Source organism: Fonsecaea multimorphosa (assembly GCF_000836435.1).
Source record: "Fonsecaea multimorphosa CBS 102226 unplaced genomic scaffold supercont1.17, whole genome shotgun sequence".
In the NCBI taxonomy this organism is placed as follows: domain Eukaryota; kingdom Fungi; phylum Ascomycota; class Eurotiomycetes; order Chaetothyriales; family Herpotrichiellaceae; genus Fonsecaea; species Fonsecaea multimorphosa.
Genome location: NW_015971651.1, coordinates 448,997 through 468,051, shown reverse-complemented (window position 1 = coordinate 468,051; position 19,055 = coordinate 448,997). Strand labels below are relative to the sequence as shown.

At 52.1% G+C, this 19,055-nt stretch overlaps 8 protein-coding genes across 8 annotated transcripts; 3 read left to right on the top strand and 5 right to left on the bottom strand.

The window, feature by feature from the left end:
- Nucleotides 1-499: 499 nt before the first annotated feature.
- Z520_08074 (uncharacterized protein) lies at nucleotides 500-1,354 on the bottom strand (the record flags this gene model as incomplete). Its single annotated transcript, XM_016778571.1, has 1 exon — nucleotides 500-1,354. One exon carries the CDS (start codon nucleotides 1,352-1,354, stop codon nucleotides 500-502), a length of 855 nt encoding a protein of 284 aa, XP_016630419.1.
- Nucleotides 1,355-2,640: 1,286 nt separating this feature from the next.
- On the bottom strand, nucleotides 2,641-3,825 carry Z520_08073 (uncharacterized protein; the record flags this gene model as incomplete). Its single annotated transcript, XM_016778570.1, has 1 exon — nucleotides 2,641-3,825. The coding sequence occupies one exon, from the start codon at nucleotides 3,823-3,825 to the stop codon at nucleotides 2,641-2,643; it is 1,185 nt and encodes a 394-aa protein (XP_016630418.1).
- Nucleotides 3,826-6,238: 2,413 nt separating this feature from the next.
- On the top strand, nucleotides 6,239-6,973 carry Z520_08072 (uncharacterized protein; the record flags this gene model as incomplete). Its single annotated transcript, XM_016778569.1, has 1 exon — nucleotides 6,239-6,973. One exon carries the CDS (start codon nucleotides 6,239-6,241, stop codon nucleotides 6,971-6,973), a length of 735 nt encoding a protein of 244 aa, XP_016630417.1.
- Nucleotides 6,974-7,400: 427 nt separating this feature from the next.
- Nucleotides 7,401-9,808, top strand: Z520_08071 (uncharacterized protein; the record flags this gene model as incomplete). The annotated part of the gene is made up of 5 exons (XM_016778568.1): nucleotides 7,401-7,850; nucleotides 7,904-8,105; nucleotides 8,155-8,186; nucleotides 8,245-9,690; nucleotides 9,749-9,808. The coding sequence occupies 5 exons, from the start codon at nucleotides 7,401-7,403 to the stop codon at nucleotides 9,806-9,808; spliced, it is 2,190 nt and encodes a 729-aa protein (XP_016630416.1).
- A 454-nt stretch (nucleotides 9,809-10,262) lies between these two features.
- Nucleotides 10,263-11,384, top strand: Z520_08070 (uncharacterized protein; the record flags this gene model as incomplete). The annotated part of the gene is made up of 3 exons (XM_016778567.1): nucleotides 10,263-10,959; nucleotides 11,016-11,138; nucleotides 11,188-11,384. The coding sequence occupies 3 exons, from the start codon at nucleotides 10,263-10,265 to the stop codon at nucleotides 11,382-11,384; spliced, it is 1,017 nt and encodes a 338-aa protein (XP_016630415.1).
- Nucleotides 11,385-12,507: 1,123 nt separating this feature from the next.
- Nucleotides 12,508-13,888, bottom strand: Z520_08069 (uncharacterized protein; the record flags this gene model as incomplete). Its single annotated transcript, XM_016778566.1, has 2 exons — nucleotides 12,508-13,679; nucleotides 13,795-13,888. The coding sequence occupies 2 exons, from the start codon at nucleotides 13,886-13,888 to the stop codon at nucleotides 12,508-12,510; spliced, it is 1,266 nt and encodes a 421-aa protein (XP_016630414.1).
- A 2,639-nt stretch (nucleotides 13,889-16,527) lies between these two features.
- Z520_08068 (uncharacterized protein) lies at nucleotides 16,528-17,249 on the bottom strand (the record flags this gene model as incomplete). Its single annotated transcript, XM_016778565.1, has 3 exons — nucleotides 16,528-16,808; nucleotides 16,881-17,049; nucleotides 17,103-17,249. The coding sequence occupies 3 exons, from the start codon at nucleotides 17,247-17,249 to the stop codon at nucleotides 16,528-16,530; spliced, it is 597 nt and encodes a 198-aa protein (XP_016630413.1).
- Nucleotides 17,250-17,661: 412 nt separating this feature from the next.
- Nucleotides 17,662-18,880, bottom strand: Z520_08067 (uncharacterized protein; the record flags this gene model as incomplete). Its single annotated transcript, XM_016778564.1, has 4 exons — nucleotides 17,662-17,933; nucleotides 17,993-18,059; nucleotides 18,118-18,162; nucleotides 18,230-18,880. The coding sequence occupies 4 exons, from the start codon at nucleotides 18,878-18,880 to the stop codon at nucleotides 17,662-17,664; spliced, it is 1,035 nt and encodes a 344-aa protein (XP_016630412.1).
- Nucleotides 18,881-19,055: the final 175 nt, after the last annotated feature.

Sequence of the window (19,055 nt, the reverse complement as noted above, 5' to 3'; positions counted from 1 at the left end):
GCCTAGAGCCTCAGGGTACTCGCCTCGTCGAACCTCTAACAAAGTTGCCTTCTCAACGGCAAAAAATAGGCAGACAAGCTGTGCGCGATTGGCAGGTAACCCTCCCCCCGACCATCTTCGTCAGATTTGCCACCTACGGCGGATCTGGAGTGCAGGCCATGGGCCCGTCATCCATCGCACTCATTAAGCTGCACCTCTTTTTGATTCGCTGAAAAAGACGACCCAGGGCCTGTTCTACACATCACACGACCACGACCGAAAAATTCCCCAGAGAATCAAACAACCCTCGTCAATTCTGATGGTTTCAATTACATATTCAACACCCGGCTGCCGGATGGACCAGCCGTTCGGGCCGAGTGTTTTCTGTCGTAAACTCGTTGGTGATGCGTCATCACCTTGGCTCCCATTTCTGAACAGGATCCACATGATATCGTTAAAACAAAACATCTCAAAATCGCCTCTGGGAACAAACCCTCGTGAATGAACGCCCCATCCATCCTCAGTCATGGCTCTTCCGCCTTTCATGGCTGTGTCTCCGTCCCTCCTCATGGCGACCATGACTATGCCTCCGCTCGTGCACGTCTCTGTCCCTACTGTGACTCCGTGAACGGCTGTGGCTGCGGCTGCCTTTCCTGCCGTATTCCCTCTCCCAGCGCTCCTGCTCCCGATCCCTCTTCTCTTCTCTCCACTTCCTGTGCTTTCCGTAGTCCTTGCCACCGATCCATCCCGCCAACGCGCCACCGACAGTGCCGAGTCCAGGGAAAAGCAGGTCTCCAATTAATCCGCCGCCAGCGGCGCCGAGGAAGCCGTCCGCGTTGGTAGATCGCGAGTGGTCCGATACGCGACGGCTTCGGTCCTTGTGCTTTCTTCTGTGGGGCTCGGGATCTGAGGTATAGCCGGAGCCATAAGGGTCACTGTGTCTGTGGTGTGGCCGATGGTGAGGTGGTCCGTAAGGCTGCTGTTGATAGGCTTGAGGCACGTATGGGCCGGGAGGATATGGAGATAGTTGCTGCACGGGGTTGGCTTGGAAGTTGGGCTGATTGAGGCTGTATGTCGGCTGGCTTGAAAGGGAGGGTCGATGCTGTCCAGGCATCACAGGTGGAGGAGCGAACTGGACTTTTGGTTCGGTGTTGAGAGGTTGATAGGCAGGGGGAGGGAGATTGGGAGGATGGCCGTACGGAGAAGGGGGTTGAACGCCAAACTGTGGGCTTGGTTGGCCTGGCTGACCAGGTTGATAATTAAACCCAGGCTGCGATGAGTGTACCCTCTGAGGTTGTGGAGGCCCATATGAGCCATTGTTTTGTGGTTCCAGCGAAGGCCTGTGGCCTGATGTAAGGTATTCTGCGGCTGCCATCTTGGAGACTTTGTGAGCTGTTCTCGAGATAGAGACGAAGATGGTGGGAAAATCAGGTTCAAGAAAGCCAGAGTTGGTAAGCAACCTTATAACAAGAATAGGTACCACATGCTGCGCAGTGTCGATCCATCAACAGAGGCAAAGACTCTCGACAGTCATGGAAGACTGCCTAGCGAGGCTAAATAGCGGCTCGTGGAATGTTTGGAAGAGGCGGGCGGTCGAACTCGTCAAGTCACAAGCGCCAGTCATGCGCCATCCCAGGCACTGGATCTAGGTAAAGCAGGCGAAAGCAGGCGGAAGCGGGGATCCTCGCATAGCAACTCCAGACTCACCGTCACCCAACCGTATGAGTCTTCCGGGCTTACTACCCAGGTAGGTTCAATGATCAGCTTCTGAAACTTCCGTCTGGTAAAGGTCAAAGTCTGAACATGATTCGTGGGGCTGGCTGCCCTGCCGTAAAGGGGGTGTGGCGCAAGCCGGGCGATGCCTGACAGAACTTTGTGCTCCTGAAAGTTCCCTCGTTCTCGTGGCTTGCTGATCTCCAAAGACTCCAAGAGACGGGACGCCCTATTTCTGGGGAGCCCCAGCACCACGTCCCATGCCGTCTTGGTCCCTTGATTGTCGCTTCGCTTCGCCTTTGCGGATTTCAGGTGCTGGGTCGTATTGACACGAGTTGGGAGTGAGGAGAAGGGCATCCTGGTAATCGACGTCATCAAGATGGTCGCCAAGCCTGCCAAGCCGCAAATCCGCTTGCAGTGCTTTTCATTGGCCGTGGCAGGGTCAAGTAACAGACACCGCAGCAGACTCAAAGACCCGTCTAGCCGTGTATATACCTAGGTAAACATGTATCTACACAGACAGTTAGCTCAACATCGATTTAAACCTCCACAGCCCATCAACATCGGTTACACGTTTCTTCAGCGTGCTCACCGCTTCTCAGGCAGTCGGCGAGGCGGCGCCCTAACCCAGGTCTACGAGTAAAGTTGGCTAGCTGCTTGTGTCTTGCGCCTTGAAAAAGCACGACCAAGGCCACCAGCATATTGCAAGGCCATCGCCGACAGCTCAAAGCAAACAGAAGATGTTGGAGAGGAACATTTGGTAACATTTGACCTGTGCATAGGCCTCTTGACCCACCAGTGGCTGCCTTGTACACCAGAGCTCCTCCAGGCGCCCGATAATGCATACATGCGTACATATGTCCCCGTAGAATTTTTGTTCAAGCTCTCATAAAAGTACATTGAGCCCCGACGACAAAAGGCCGCGAGAACAAAAGGCTCAAGCAGACATTAGCCGACCACTTCGCCGGCATCCACCAGAATCGGGGTCCACGGTTTGGCCCCAGGCTCTTCCATTTCGCTGGGCAATCGAAACTCGGTGGGGCTGTAGAGATACCAACCCTTGAGTGCAGCCACGGCCGCTCGTGTTCTGGCTTCGTCCAAGCTGGCTCCTGCGCCTTCTCCCAACAGGTCACTGCCTGAATATATTCCCACCACGAACACCGGTGTCCTGCTCTTCCGCCCAGTTTCGCTCAGAATCTTTGCCACGGGTGCCTGGAATCCTTCTCTTCCACATAATCGGCTCAGGTCTCTGGTTGGGTACTTAAACTGGAACAGGCTCGACATGTCCAATTGCCGAGACATGAAGTGGTCGCTGTAAAATTTCTTTGCGGCTGCTCTTCCAGCGTGCAAGTATACTGCGCCCATTACTGCTCTCACAAAATTCGTACTGGCTCGTTGTAGGGTGACGCCTTTCGAGGCCAAATCTTCCGGCGAACTTGGACGTTCCGGGTATTCACCAAACTGATCGTTGTGCACCGTTCTGGCACTTAAACTTCGCGTCCATTTCGCTCTCGGTTCGTTATTACTGCCGCTTGACCCTGTATCCCCATCTGCTAGAGGTTGTTCCGGCGGCATCCTCTTGAATTGCAATAACCCCGGGTCGACCTCCCCACCAGGTTCCGCGGCTGCTTCAACGCCCCATTCTCTCGTCATCTGTGTCAACGTCGCCGGGCCATGATATGCGTACATTGCCGCGTAGAGTACCTCGAGTGGTAACCTGGGGTATTGACTGATAATGTACTCAGATGTGTATAAGCCCAGCAGGTCATTCCCAAGCAGAGCAAATGCTCTGTTGTTGAACCGGCTGAAGCGATCCGCCGAGTCGTCAACGAGGGTTCGTGCCAAAGTTTCGAGGGGAAAACGAGAGGGTAAGGCGAGTCGGGCATGCAAGGCAGCTAGTTTGGCGGACGTCCTAGCTGCGGCGACTGGAGGCGAAGGCAACTTCATGAGTTCTTCTTCCGAGAGATACGGTCCATCTGTGACCTGATGCAGGGATTCATCTTCGGGATCTGAGGGAGCAGCAGCGGTCGCCTGGAACCGCCGATGAAATCGAGGCTGACATTGAAGGAGTTCCGGTCTCGTTCGGGGTGAGAGTACAGTGCCGCTCCATCTCAGGAGCTTCAACCTCTTCATGAGAGCTAAAAGAGCTCTTTGAAGATTCTGTAGTAGTCCCGCAGTGCTCTGGAGAAGGCTGATAGATAATGAAACCCAGGGGATAAGTGAGCGCTGAAGGACAGCGGATTCGATGGTGTAAGAGACTTTTTTCTCCTGCGACACGAGACCATTGAAAGTCGAACGCGAAAGGAAATTCGGCTGGAGAGCCAGGGGCCAATCAGATTGCGTCTTGGCAGCCAGTCCCAAAGAGGATGTGGTTTCTTATCCGCTTTCTTCTTCTACCACTGCACATCATGACTTTCGATTCTACAACTATCCTGGTCGTAAGAGGGGTGATCTCTAGGTGACTTCGACATGCGGTAAGCTAATAGCAAGACAACATGGCCAAAATGAAAGTCAAGTTGTGCAAATATTGGGAATACAACAATTATTCATGCAGCGCTGCAAGGGCAAGGGACTCTCTCGAGGTGACCAGACGATTGTCATAGCTATCCTTGGCCCTGGCGTATTGGTAAGACATCTAATTGCATCGTTGCTCTGTTACGAGATGCGAAAGTTACCTTCTGTTGGCTTCTCGCCGAGGCCAAGCTGCGGCGTCACAGGGAATGCCGGTCGCTAACTTCGGCTCGTAAACCATGGTGGCGTTTCGTGCACAGTTCCCGAGGCCGGGAAAAGATACTTGCAGTCTATCTTACCTCACCGGAGATGACTGTACCTGTTCCTCCAGTGAATACCTGCATGGACGTTTGAAGAACACCAGGTGAAACGATCTGTTCTCCTAGGGAACAGCTCTGTCGAGACGGGCGGCCACCATGTTGGTAAAGTTTGGCAGCACCTGGTTGATATCGAGTGCAATATTGTGTCATTCGTGTCAAGGGTTAATGGGTGAGCTCCGGGATTTCTGACTTGGCCCTGCGGTGGCTTGCTGGTGTCCTAATGGTGAGCGAAACGGAGAGGATGCCAGAGCCGGAGCATCTGCCCAGGAGTCAAGAACGAGAGCAAAGTTTACGCAACTTGCGAAGATGGCAAAGCACCGTTCACCAGTCTCACCGATATCCCTGCCGTGACAAATTACGGACTGACTGGCGAGAACCCTCAACATTGCAACTACTGATTGCTACGGTTGGAACTCTTGCATTATTATGAGATAAGGCGGTCCTGCTTGACAAACAGGCATCGACGAAAAGGTCAAGCCGATCAGAGGAACGAGTCACTGCTAAGTCGAGTAATGCCTTGAGGCGCAAGATTGAGCATGTCACCTTATCGGCCGAGGGCAACATCCAGAGATACATCAAAACCGGCTTCACCGAACAGTATGCCAGGTTGCTTACTTTGCGGGAAAACAATGACGGTGCAAGAGGCTGAAGAAAGAATGAACAAGGATGTTTTGACGGGGACATAAGCGATGCAATTCGAAGACTGGAGTCAGCTGCACAAAAATGTATGGTGGTGAAGCAGACAAATCTTACGATTTGGAATGGAGCAATAGCCACTTTGCCAGGAGATTTCCATGGAAGCAATCCAAAAGAAGAGAAAAGCAGAGTCCTGAAAAGGGAACACTATTACTCCAACCAACCATGAGCTGGTGTTGCATCGCTGAGATCGTGTCTGGGGGTATGGACGAAAGGTGGAGCCAAGCCTCCTCGCTCGTCTTTGGTAAAAGGTCGCCTTCCTTCCCTGCCCTTCCTTCCCCACTCCGCTTTCATTTCTGACCGTCTATTGATTCGCAATCCGGCGTAGCACTCGACCGCTCAGCTGGCCATACTCTGCGGGCGGGAAGTCTTGGCACCCACCAGGCTTGTATGCTTTCTTGGCCTTTTGATTATTATCTGTCTATTATTGGGAGTTTGAAATAGTAAGCACTTCCAGAAGCCAAGACGGACGGGGTGGAAAACCTTGAGCGGTGACCACTCTTGGCTAACAGCGATTTGGTCCTTCCCGTTGCACGGTATTGGGTGATTCGGGCTCCTTCTGGTGGTACCGGGCATGGCAATATCCATTCCGCCATCAAGCCAATGGGTATAGTCGCCTTGGCGAGCGCTTTGTCACGCTGCCCCTTACCGGGCGCAGTATATGCGCACTTCTCGATTAGGACGACTAGGACGGGTGTGTAATACACTCGGTGGATACTGGTCCTGCCGTGCACCGTCTACATCGTATGTGCGGAATAGACCATACTGTCCTTAGAGAGTGAACGGTGTGGTGGAATGGGTATAAAGACGCCATGTATTCCTGCCGGTCACGACGAATCTGCTCCCCCATTATACAACACACACAAGCAACAACCAACCAACTTACAATCTTTCCTTACTTCTTCCTTTTCTTTCTTTCCTTTGTTCTTTGGGACCACCTGCTCTACATTCTCTTTCAGCATCCAATAAGAAAACTCCTAAAGTCCAAAAGCTTTCAACGCAAAATAACATATCCTAAAATGCATTCCAAGGCCATCGTTCTTTCTCTTCTTGCCGCTTCCGGCGCACTTGCTGCTCCTCACAGCCGTCGTTACTATGACGACAAGGTCGCCGTCGCCCTCAGCGATGGAGGTGAAACTGGCGCCCAGGTGACCCCCCTCGAATCCACTGTCAGAGACATGGCGACCCCAGCCATCAGTGGCCCCTTCAATTCGATCGAGATCCGCCTCGGGGAGGATGTCCAGAACAAGGAGCTTCGTTGCCAGGCGCTTGACAACTACGGCAACCCTATCGTGGCCACACGCGGCGCAAACATCGACACCACCTTCTCTGACGCCGACAAGGGGGCCTGGACCTTCCGCGAAGCCAGCTATGTCAGCGAGGTCGTTTGCGACCCTGCCTTCGTGAAGATCGACCCCGCCTCTGATGAGCTCAACTTGCGTGTCATTCTTGAAAGCCAATCCACCGAGACTGGCTCGCAGACAGCCCTCCCGGCTGGATACCGCGCCGAGTCGGCTCCTGTCGCCACCAGCGGTCCCTTCGAAACCGTCGAGCTCTCAGTCGGGTCGTTGGTCGAGGATCAGGCTTACCGCTGCCAAATCCTCGATCTCTATGGTAACCCCCTGATCGTCCTCAGAGGCGAGAACAGAGACATCACCTTCTCCGACGCCGACAAGGGCGCTTGGACCCTGGAGACCCCCAGTGAGGTCGGCGAGATCGTTTGTGATCCTACCTTTGTTGCTCAAAAGTTGTAAATGAGTGAGGGATGGGCGATGGAAGTGGAAGAGATATAATAGATGACGGATCTTGTTAATTGAGTTGCATAGCGATTGGCGTTTCTGTCTTCTTATTGCATCAGCGACTGGCGTTCTGTGTTTGACGGGTTCATAGACACTCCTTTAGCAATATCTAATCACAAGGACTTCTTCTGTGACCAAGAATATACGCAAAATCTTGCTCCCTTGAATTGATGAGCCCTAACTCAAGTTGTAGCGAGAAGAAGGAGACTATCGGGAGTACACTAGTTGAGTTTCGACTCCTCCGTAGACTACGGCCCCCCATTAACACCACATATGCACATACATCAACCACCGCCCTCAGCGCTCTCAAATTTCACCCTTTGCGACTGCCACCTGATTGATATTGGCGATTGATCTAAGTCTTGAGCTAAAGACTCGAAACATGCCTGATTTAACGCAATACCAGTCTGTCTTCCGGATCGCGAAGCCCAATGCCCCTAGACGGTCGGGCCAAGCGGCCAAACGCAAGCATCAATCCAATAACCTCCCATGGCAAACTTCTGACGCTTCTGCTCCCGACCACAGTGGCAGTCTTGATGACGGGGATAATATCTCCAAGGCCCAGTCTCGGCTGCAGAAGCTCGAGGAAATGGTGACGATGTTGATGCAGGTTAATCAGAGCACAAACGGCCAGCGTGGCCAGGCCACGCCTCCATCTGAGAGCAGCCAGCAAGCAACGTCGACGAGCGCACACCCCGACACAGCTACAGCACCCTCAGCGGCCGACACTTCTCTGATGACGCCAGATCCGCCACCGCATGGTCATCTCGATATCAGAGGTGCTGAAACCAAATACCTTGGGGCTACTCATTGGGCTGCAATCTTAGAAAACGTTCGTTTGCCTCTCGTTGCTCTTAGCCGCGTCGTCACCCTTACCATGCACAGATCAAAGATATCCAGGAATGTCTTGCCCCCGAACCAGATGACACAGAGGACGGGGGCTTCTCAACCTACAGGGACGACCCTGATATCATCCTCTCCAATTTACAGCCAATGACCTTGGCCGAGGTTTGCAATTCTATGCCTCCTAGACCGGTGGTGAACAAACTACTCTCGCTACAATTCAATGCGCGTTTTCTCCACATTCGTAAGTCCTCCTCATGGAGCTGACCTGGGAGCTTGGCTTACCGTCACAGCATTCATACACAAGCGGAAATTCTTACGAGAGGTAGATCCGACCACACCGCCATTACTTGGGGTGATAAGAGGTCGCTGATGTCTGGCAGTATGAATCATTCTGGAACAATCCCTCATCGGTTTCTTTCCTTTGGATATCGATGCTGTTTTCGTGTATCCATCTAGGCTCTCGCATGGCACGACCCGAGGAGATAGGTTTCTTTGGCTCGCTAAGTGAAGCCTCGGATCTATTCTTGACGAACGCGGGTCGAGCCATGGTAGCTGGACATTATCAGAAGGCGCGACCCTATAGCGTCGAAGCTACGCTGCTTTATGCTATCGCCAGGTTCTTTGTACAGGGTGACTCTGAGACTGAGCCCTGGTTGCTAATGGGCGTAGCAGCCCGCCTTGCCTTGAGGATGGGATACCACCGAGACCCGAGTCATCTCGCTCACATTTCGCCATTCGAAGGAGAAATGCGACGGAGAGTATTCTCTGCCGCGCAGACCTTTGAACTGCTTCTTTCCTTCCAAGCGGGACTCCCAGCCATCATCCACGAGGAAGATTGTGACACTAAGCCTCCCGGCAACCTGTTCGATGAAGACTTTGATGAATCTTCCACGGCAATTCCACCGTCGCGACCGCTCACAGACCCAACGCCGATGCTTTACTACTGTTACAAAGGCCGCCTGGCGCAGGCGTTCAGAAAAGTGGCGCGGCAGGCTGTTTCACCAAGAGTTCCGGCCTATGCGGATGTCCTGAGACTCGATGACGAGCTCCTTAAGATTCGCGCTGAAATACCGCCGAGCCTTGAATGGAAGCCACTTAGTTCTTCCGTCACAGACGAGATTCACACGATAATGCACCGGCTCAACCTGGAGCTGGTGTATCAGAAGGCCATGATGATCCTTCACAGGAGGTATTTGAGTCATGACAGGGTGAACCCTGCCTTTGAATATTCCCGAAATGTCTGCGTCACTGCAAGCCTTCAAATGTTGCAGTATCAAGCTGAGTTTCACCAAGCAACCCAGCCCGGAGGTCAGTTGCAGAATGGTCAATGGACGACGTCGAATCTCGCGCACCATGATTTTCTGCTTGCAGCTATGGTCACTTGTCTTGATTTGTACGAATCTCACCGACAGTCTAATACAAGTGCCCCGTCAGCCCTACACCTGGACGCCCAAAGGATGAAATACGACGCACTGAAAGGCTGCCATGAAATTTGGAAATCACGAAAGTCAGTATCGTCAGATGCTAGGCGAGCATCAAACATTCTTGGAATCATGCTCTCAAAGATCCCCAGGCCAGGCTCCCAAAAGCAGAAAGAATCGAATGGAAATCACGTTGCACGCAACGACATAGTTCAGCCGTTGTCGCAGGTAAGCTTGGACTGCGTGAGCACCTCAAGCACGAACGAAAGCAGACCAGGAGGCGAGCCCTTGCCTCCGAACGACCCGTCAACCCTCCTTTTCGACAGTGGACATTCAGGACCCCAAGATTCTGCGTCTCAGGAGTTCCTAGATGTGATCTTTAGCGATTCAGACATGGTTGACTGGGTGAGTTCTGGCTTCTCCCTTTCATGTTTTTTTGTGGTTGCTTATCAAGCTTTCGCAGGGCATCCTTGATCAGTACATCCAGGAAGGCTCGTCACCGATGAGGTTCTTCGATTTCTGAAGCCCAGCCTACTTTAGGAGGTTGACCAAAATCGGAGCTAGAAAGTCTTCTGTACAAACACTTTCTTGGACCTTTATGCCACCGTTGACTGCGGGTTGCAGTTCCCACACCATTTCCCAGATTAGATCATCTCCCCACCAGGTAACTCTCCTTGCTGGAGCCTCTGCATGAGGAGACAGCCATAGCGAACAGACGGAGGGAAATGTGAGTGGATCCTGTGCATTAGCTATCTCCCATCCATTTGAGTCCTACAGAAATCGAAGCACACCTGAAGGAGAGGGGAGACGCTTCTGCGGGAGGATTGCACTTCGGTGCCATCGAATTAGTGGCTTGGCACCCAGGCACGAGTCAATAGTCCATCAAGGCTGCAGTTTTGACGACTACCGCTGCCCGTCTCTCCAGCACAAAATCTGTCGGTCTGTTTTATCTTGGTTCAAAAGCGCGGATATTGAAAATGTCGCTCGACAACAACGCGGCATTCCTCGACGGACCACGACAGCGGCTCCGAGTGGGAGCAGCCAGCGTTGGAAAGCCCGGTGCAGGAGAGATCCTGGTCAAAAACCATGCCGTTGGAATAAACCCGATTGATCATATAATGCAAGATTTGGGCCTGTTCATTCAGCAATGGCCCGCAATCCTGGGGCACGACATCGCTGGAGAGGTGGTTGAAGTAGGTGAAGGAGTGACCGGATTCGAGCCTGGAACGCGTGTCACAGCGCACGCCTTGGGGCTTATCACCGGGAAACCAGAGCAGTGGGCTTTTCAAACGTATACCGTCATCCAAGCACATGCCGCGGCTCCTATCCCACAAAGTCTGAGTTACGAGGACGCTGCCGTGATACCGCTTGCCTTCTCCACCGCTGTCGGAGGGCTATATCAGGATGGATTTCTGGGGGTGCATTTACCCCAGAACAGCCACGAGAAGACTGGCCAGACCCTCCTAGTTTGGAGCGGCAGTTCGAGTGTAGGCAGTGCAGTCATCCAGCTTGCCGCAGCGTCCGGGGTCGACGTCATCGCAACGGCATCTCCCAGGAACTTCGAGCACTGCAAGTCCTTGGGGGCATCGGCTATATTCGATCACGCGGACGATGATATTGTGGAGAAATTGGCGACCAGACTGCAGAGTTCCAACGTGATCGGAGCGTTCGATGGTAAGCGTTGATGGGGATCAAATTTAATGCTCAAAGACAACTAACAAAGACTCAAGCATTTGGTACAGAAGAAAGCACTCGCAAGGTTGCTGAGATCCTCTCACGAATTGGGGGTGGGCTCATCGCCACAGCGGGGCAGCCACCAGCAGAGCTGCCCAAGGATGTCACCGCCAAACAAAGTAAGGCATATACAAGACAGCTTATGAAAGGTCACTAATGCAACGTCAGTGCTGGCAGCACTGGTCCCGGGTACAGATGTCGGCAAGGCTCTCTGGAAAGACTTCCTCCCAGCAGCATTGGCGAGCGGCCAGTACCAACCAGCGCCCCGTGCGAATGTCATCGGTGAAGGTCTGGACAGCATCCAAACCGGGATCGACAGGTTGAAACAGGGAGTGTCTGCAAGTAAAATAGTGGTCAAGTTGTAGATGGAAGATAGTGCACGATGAGCAAGAGGGGGAGTAATACGAGTTACCTAGCGAGTAGGTACCTTCATAGATCTAGAGTGGAAAGTGTGCCGAGCTCGAGCTCCCAGCAGCCAATCACCGTCGCTCTTTCAAACTGCACCTCAATTGAATCATCCTCGAGGTCTTCCGTACCGAGTACATTCTCCAAGCTCATCCACAGTCTCAATTCGCCTTCCCTTCCTCAACCTCCCTATCAATTCTCACCGACTTCGCAACAACGATGGGCGGAGGCGGCAAAGTCGCGTACCCGAAGCACGTCTGGTCCCCCGCCGGCGGTTGGTACGCACAACCTCACAACTGGCGGACCAACACGTTGGTCATGGGCGTGGTGATTGCGGCGTGCGCGGGACTTGCTTGGAGGGTCTCGGCGGAGAGGGAGGTCAGGACGAAGATGCCATCGAAGGATGTGTTTTTTCCGAGTCGGTAGTAAGTTGATCCCAAACACGCAGGAGGTGGTTGTTGGGTGTGGATGTGGAAGAGGAGGTCTGGGTGGTGTGAGGAGTGCGACAATGATCAAAACTTGTGTTCGATGAAGATACCATGAGGGGGCTACTTTTAAGACGTATCGAGGAGTCACACTGACGGCGTTGCAGCTGGAGCAGACAGATTATCGAGCACGAAAAGGGGCAGAAGGGCCAATGAGCCGCTCGCTACCAGTCTCCCCAATCACCTTACCAAACCAAAACGAACCTCGACGAAATTCCACAATGATTTGTTGACCTCGAAAATACTCGGTTGTACATACTTTGCACGACTCTAGGGCGCAGCGCGGATCCGGCTGGATTATCACGATCATGTGAAGGCTACTTGAAGAGCGAAAAGAACAGTGAAAGAGGAAAAAGCACCCCCTTGGGGACTCGATTACACAGAGTGGGAAGCTCTTAAGAAGGCAAAGGAGGCAACGACTCTATAACTGTACATATCAGGACACGGCTCATCAGGCGAGCTATGCCTTGGGCTCACTAGGTCAACCTTGCAGAAATGACTAGGTTCCATGGGTCTTTAACTGACAATAACCACTGATTCTTACAAAGGACTTCAAAAGATGGTTCCCGCGCTAATAATATTGCACTTGTCGATGTTTTCAGCCGCATGAGCTTGAGAGTTGAGCAAGTATATAGTCCCTCTCTCTGTCTACGTACTGGCGAAACCGCTCCGGGTATGCTTCTCCATTCCAACAGTCGCCGTCTTCAGCCGACACAGCGGGCATGCCGACTTGCTCAATGGCATATCCAGCGGCAATTGTCGCGTGGAGCAGTGCGAGCAAGAACCGCCCTTTTTCGCCAACCACAGGCTCCTCGCTGGGATGGTTGAGAAGGCCAAGCTCTTGAAGAACCGCCTCATCAGGGGTCGTCCGTCCCGTCATGCCCATAGCCAGCGCTCCCAAAAAAGTGTTTCCCCCGCCCGTAGGATCCACGACCTTCTCTTTCCTTTGGTGATACGCCCGGAGATGCAGACCTTTTGTGCTGCCGACGTACGCGGTGCATCCGTGCGCGCCTTCTCGGACCACCAGCGCCGTGGTCGTGCCACGCGTGCTCAGGGGCTTCTTCTTCTGCTCTCCATTGTGTGCATCGAGCCCAAGGAGGTTCGCGACCATTCGCTCCCGGGTCGAGAACTCGGGCATCTCGGTGAAGAAGGACGCGAGCTCGTCCGCGTTGGGACTCACCACGTCGACGCAGTGCGTTGCTTCGCGCAGCCGCGAGAGTTCCTCGGGCGTGCATAGATCCGGGATAGGTTCCCAGATGAAGAGCGGCCTGTCGTCGTCGTCGTCATCATCACCATCATCTGCATCTTCATTTCCATTTCCGTCCGTAAGAACGCCACGACGTCTTCGACGCAACCTCCCCCTCCGATCCAAAATGCCACGCACAAGCGCCATACACCTTGTCGGCGAACAAACCATATGGAACGCACGAGCTTGGACCTGGTCGTCCGACAAGGAGTTCTCGTCCAGCCGCCGCTTGGAGGTGAGGTACTTGAACGCGCGGAACTCGTTGTCCCCGTACCCGTTCCACGCCGTAGTCGTCAGCCGCGTACTGTCGAACCGGAACATGCAAGCGGTGCGCCACGTCTCGATCAGCGTCCGGAATTGCGCGGGGAAGTCTGAGCCCATGTCCACAATCCAGCCAACGCAGCTGGCATGGCGGCTGCCGGCTGCGAGGCGTGCGCCCAGCGCTGCGTACGTGCCTGCGCCGCCGATGATTCTCTCCTGCGGTGGCGGTTGCGTATTGTTGTTGGCCAGGTATTCGATCTTGTCTGTAGACATCGTAGCGCATCAGCTGCGGCCAGAGAAATCAAACTTTGTGTATATCCCCCATACTCCGTAGACCGGTGTGTTCCTATATATGGGGAAAATGGTTGCGAAACTGACCAATGATGAACATGCCCATCGTGCAGAACGCGAGTCTGTCTTCTAGATCTGGAGGACTTCGGCCTCCTCCATGGTTTCCGTCGGGTTGAGCCATATTTCCAATATTTTGAAGCCACGCTCACTTTCCTCCTCGAGAATGATGATCCCTTTTGCCCCTTTCCTCCCCTTCTGAGTAATACCTGAATGATGGGGTGTCCAGAGGATCTACGGGGTGCGAGGTATACATTCATTCATCTGGAAAAGAAAATCTTGCGGCATGTTCTCCAGCCTCGTGGATATCTCCGGTTGCTGGTGCGAGGACAAGGCTCGTCGCCGCCCAATCAGCGCAGGACGATAGGGGGAATGCCGTTGGGCTGCGGAAAGAAGTGTATATAAATGGTGTCACGTTATATTTATATATCTAATCCCCGAAGATTCGGAAAGTCGAATCGCTCCTTCTTCCGCTCCTTTCTGCTCCCTTCTTCTCTTTCGCGCTCCCCTTCGACTCCCTTGTGTCCGCAACGGGCAGCGCTCTTTCGGGAACGACTGTATAGAGATATCAATTATGAACGGACGGAACCTAACCGACTACGATTTCTACTTCCGCACCTACCCCTTGCCACTGTATGGACGCAAAATTAGGCTCTGCTCAATTTCGGCTCAGCCTCACTCATGCCGCACCTCTGTGGCTCAGGTTACTTCCGGAGCTGCTCAGTCTTCTGCCCATTAACCGTCTACGTACTGTACCATTGCTCTGCCTAGGTAACCTGACCTCGGCCCCTTTTGGATCCTCTAAGCTTTTGGTCAGCTTTACGCAAGTCGCGATATTAGGGTCCGGTTTTCTGGAACACTAACATAGTGTTGTGGAATCAGACAAATACTGTACTGGTGCGTTTGATTGTGGAAAATCTAAGGTGAGAGAGATAACCAGCTAAGGGTCACGGATGCGGCTGAACTAATAGAATGAGTGTGCTCGCCGAGCCCTCTTGGTTACGTTGCTATCAGGGCACCGTCTATTGGACGATTCTGGAAGACTTCAGGTGGAGCGGTGACATGACGTCTGTTGTCAAATCGGCTAAATATTCATTCTCTGATGCTCTGAGGAACCTGAAGTTCCTGAGGTTCTCAGGGCCTATCTACGGATATATATACATCGCCCACAGGTCCAAAATGAGTATGATTGTCGTTTACAATGACGACAGCAATGTTTCCATCAATTTCTGCAAGTTCAATGACGTCGAAGGAGTGAAAAGTAGGGCTATTCCGCCTCATTGAAGCGACGGCGAGGCGAGATCGGCGACGAGCCTGTATCAGGTTCGACAAGGCTGTCAATCTGTGGTGTTACAGAGCTTGCGAATTAGGAATGGTGCAATCGCAGGAATGCTCATGTGTTCAAAACCTACCATACAAGCATGGCGATACTATCTATGCATCATGAGGGTAAAACAGGTGGCACGATTTCGACACGGTATCGGTCGCAAATTTTTTTTGAAATATGTCAGTTCGAGATTTTCAAATTTCCTTTGGCTTGGCGAAAGCTCGTTTGGCTTTTCACCACGGTCAGCACGGAGTTCTCACCTCTCCGCATGCTCACGAAGCAGCTCAGATATTGAAGGTTGTACTATCCACCAACCCGGAGATGAAACGCGTCACAATTAGGATCAAATCCGCCCATCCCAAGTTCGCTTCCTCGGCAATGTACTGCTTCCATCGAGCCAGGCGAGGTTTGCCCTTGAACAGGTCGAGACTGTCGTCTATGCTGCTTTCAGAGCCTTCATCTGTCATGCTTTACTGTTTTGTTGTTCAAAGAGCAAAAGAGCTTCGATAAGGCAAGGCCATACGTGAAGGTATCAGATCGAGATACTGATGAAAAAAAGTATGCAATCCTAATAGAGAGAGGGGTCAGCCAGCAACGGAACGGCCTCCATCCACCGGAAACATCAAAACTTTCTCAGCGCCCGACGACCCGAAAAGTGTCGGGTTAAGAGATCCATAAAGATGGGGCGGCGAAACCGTCCCAAGGACAAACCCTTTCAGGGCGGGTAAAAAGTATTAGGAGAGTCGGACATGGGGACCAAAGAAATCCTCTGGGCAGCGAAGCAGGTATTCGGGTATCCAGGACCACTCAAAGGGAAGGGGCAACGATTCACCCTCAACCACACGGGCCAGGAGAATAGAAAAACCCCGTTGATGTTTTGCTCGGCGTATGGTCTGTCCCATCTAAGATGCCTGTTAGCCGGGCATTTGCGATGGTTCTCCACAATGGGCGATTCCGATTTGCCAAGAGCTTTATTTGTGCTGCCGCTGGTGAAAATCAGGATTATCCAAGACATCTCCATGCATGAGGTACGAGATCTCCGCGACTCGGTGCGTGGAAATAGCTGCCGTGATTGTCCTCTTCTGGGCGCCGGCGTAGATGATTACCTGGTCGACAGGGGGAAATTGAATTACGGTATTAATGCGATGTATATGAGTGCTCGTGTTCCATGGGGATTTTCTCGATGAATCTTGACCTTCTGCACCTGCATAGTTCGCCGACAACCATTGTTTTTTTTTAATAGAACCGCGCACTGGTCGTCCACATGTCCTTGATCCTAAACCAGCATTAAAAATTCCGCATTCCCGGGCTGCAAAAAACTGGAGGCGCCTGCGGCCTCTGGCAAAGCTACGGTTCCGCCCTGGTAGAACCAATCTGTCCAGCTCCAGCCAGCTTTTACAGCGGGACAGTAATGGTTTGTTGAGAGCTTGCAAAATTCATATCACAAGCGACGCGAGTCGGTCTTCTACTTCACTCGTCTCCACCGCTTTGGACAGGCCTGTCAAAATTCCATAGGCTTTGCACGAGCCTCCTACCCAAAGCTCGTACCGGATGTTCTTGCCCAAGATCTTGATGCGTGCTTCATATCGAATTTTATAGAAAAACTTCTTATCGCGCTTGTTCCAGAACCGTTTCTCTCCGCGGTGCTTTTCTGTCGCCAGTTGCTTCAGGTCGCGTGCAGGAATGACAAATTCAATCTCTCCTTGCGAATAGCTCTCTGCCAATGATCAGTTCCCCTCGCACGTCATTTGAAGGTATCGGATTTGGGTGGGGGAAGGCGCGAGCATACTAAGATTCTTGTCATGTCTGTAGTGAAAATGATCTTCCAGAACGTCGTCTGATTTGTTCTCGAAAAGTTCGATGCGGATCGCGAGGTCCTGCTTCAGATACCTGAAGGTACGATCTAGTGCGAAGATCTTTTCAGGGAACGTCTTGCCTTGGGCAGGTACTCTCTGTCCCTATGTAGATCGGTTAGTGCCGCCGCATATGCAATTTTTGAGACTCTACCCACCCGATGAACAATGTAGCTAATGCAATCACGTGCATACAATTCGCCGTCGTCGACGTCAAATTCTTGAACGGCATTCTCAGGCTTATGACCTTGGAACTCCCCAGGTCGGCACAACTCTTGGCTGAGAAATCCATAGCTGGCTTGCATGATCTCGTCTGGGCCAGATATTTGATTCAAGTAACGCAAACATCCGCCTCTGGAGATTGCATCTTGGCTGCATTGTAGTTGGATTAGCGATCTATTATAACGAGTGCTCATATTCGCGTACCTTGTATGTTCTCTCACCACATGACAGCCATGGATGTTATCTTGCAGGAAGCCAAGCAAGTAGTCGGACAAAGAAAAGCCTCCAATGAGAACGAGGTGCTATGATTATCTGAGCGACGAGACAGCGACGCTCGATGGTTGACCTACAGTGCAGGGGCTTTTTGCTGACGCAGCTGCTTGCATTTGGCTCTGAATCAAATCCAAGATCTGGTTGAAAAGAGGAAGGTAGATGTTATCGATAAACTCTCTGTCCAAGGTTGTGAGTATGTGAAAGTCCATTTGTCAATAGACCTCACCTGTCGGCGTAGAAGGAGCCATCGACCGAGAACGGGTCGTCTTTCAATTTTGGCAGGAATTGGACTTTGATGTATTCACCTTCTGAATCACTGCGGATATCCTTCTTCACTGTCTCGAAGTCGTGGTTCGCCACACGTAAGCTGTCATCGATAGTCCAGTTTTGGGGAAGATGATCCCTCATGTTTCCATAGCGGGGGTCGGTTTTGATCTTGGTCTTCAATTCCCTGATAAGGGCCCTGTTCAAGTGGCTAGCGCCGCAAACAGCGCCTGAAAGGATCCACGATTAGACCGCACTTATGGTGACTTCGGACTGGACAGCAACCTACCATCGCCAGGGACCACGGGGTCAAAGCGGTAAGGATATAGGTGTGTAACCTTATAGATCATCAAATCCTGCGGTATGTTAGCATGAGCAAGATATAGGGTGGACGTTAGATTGGCCATATTGTACCGAGGTCCCTCCCCCAATGTCGGCGATCATGAATACATCGCCCAGCTACAACCATTGGTCAACCACCCACGTACTGTAGCGCTCACTCTCGTAGTGTATGTATGAAACTCACGTTCAAGAAAAAATCCGACGCTTTTTCACAACAGTACGTAGCTGCAGCATCTGCTTCAGACACCAGAAATACTTCTGATTCGTGGCCAAAGGAGAGATCTTTGGCAGCATTCTCCATAGCATGTGCCATGATGGAGCAGGCACGTGCATTCCATACGTTGGGCACTGTAAGCACAAGCTGAACTGTGCAATCATCACAAAATCTATTGTAGAGCTGCAGCTCAGATTTGGTATGTGCGAGCAGAAAGGTGAGGTAATCGGTAATGGCATCACTAATAGTGAGACTCAGGCTGTCCAGCTGACTCGACACTAGTTTTGCCTCCTGTCGTCTTTTTTCATCTTTGGAGTCATCGAGCAGTAATTTGAACCATTGTAGCAGTATTCCCTGGCGGTGTATGTTGCCGCCCCATTTGTTCCAAGCGTCATATCCGTAGAAGGTTTGACCATCACTATACAGTAGCTCGGTAGGTGTTTCGGAGATATCTCCCATTTTTGACGCAGGTGCTCCAGGATAGTTTCTGATAGAAGTCAATTTGGGGTGCTTGTCTGCAACATCTTTGAGCTCGTCGCCGAAGGGCCGCTGGTGGAATGTCACAGATGAGTATGTGGTTCCAAAGTCGACCGCTACCACAAAATGGTAGTGGGTGGTCATGATCAGTTGGAAGAGCCTTCCCAAAGTGAAAGGGGTGGTCGGGTCGCTCTCTGCTGCTACTGCTACTACTACTGTTGTTATTGTTGTTGTTGTTGTTGTTGTTGTTGTTGTTGTTGTTGTTGTTGTTGTTGTTGTTGTTGTTGTTGTTGTTGTTGTTGTTGTTGTTGTTGTTGTT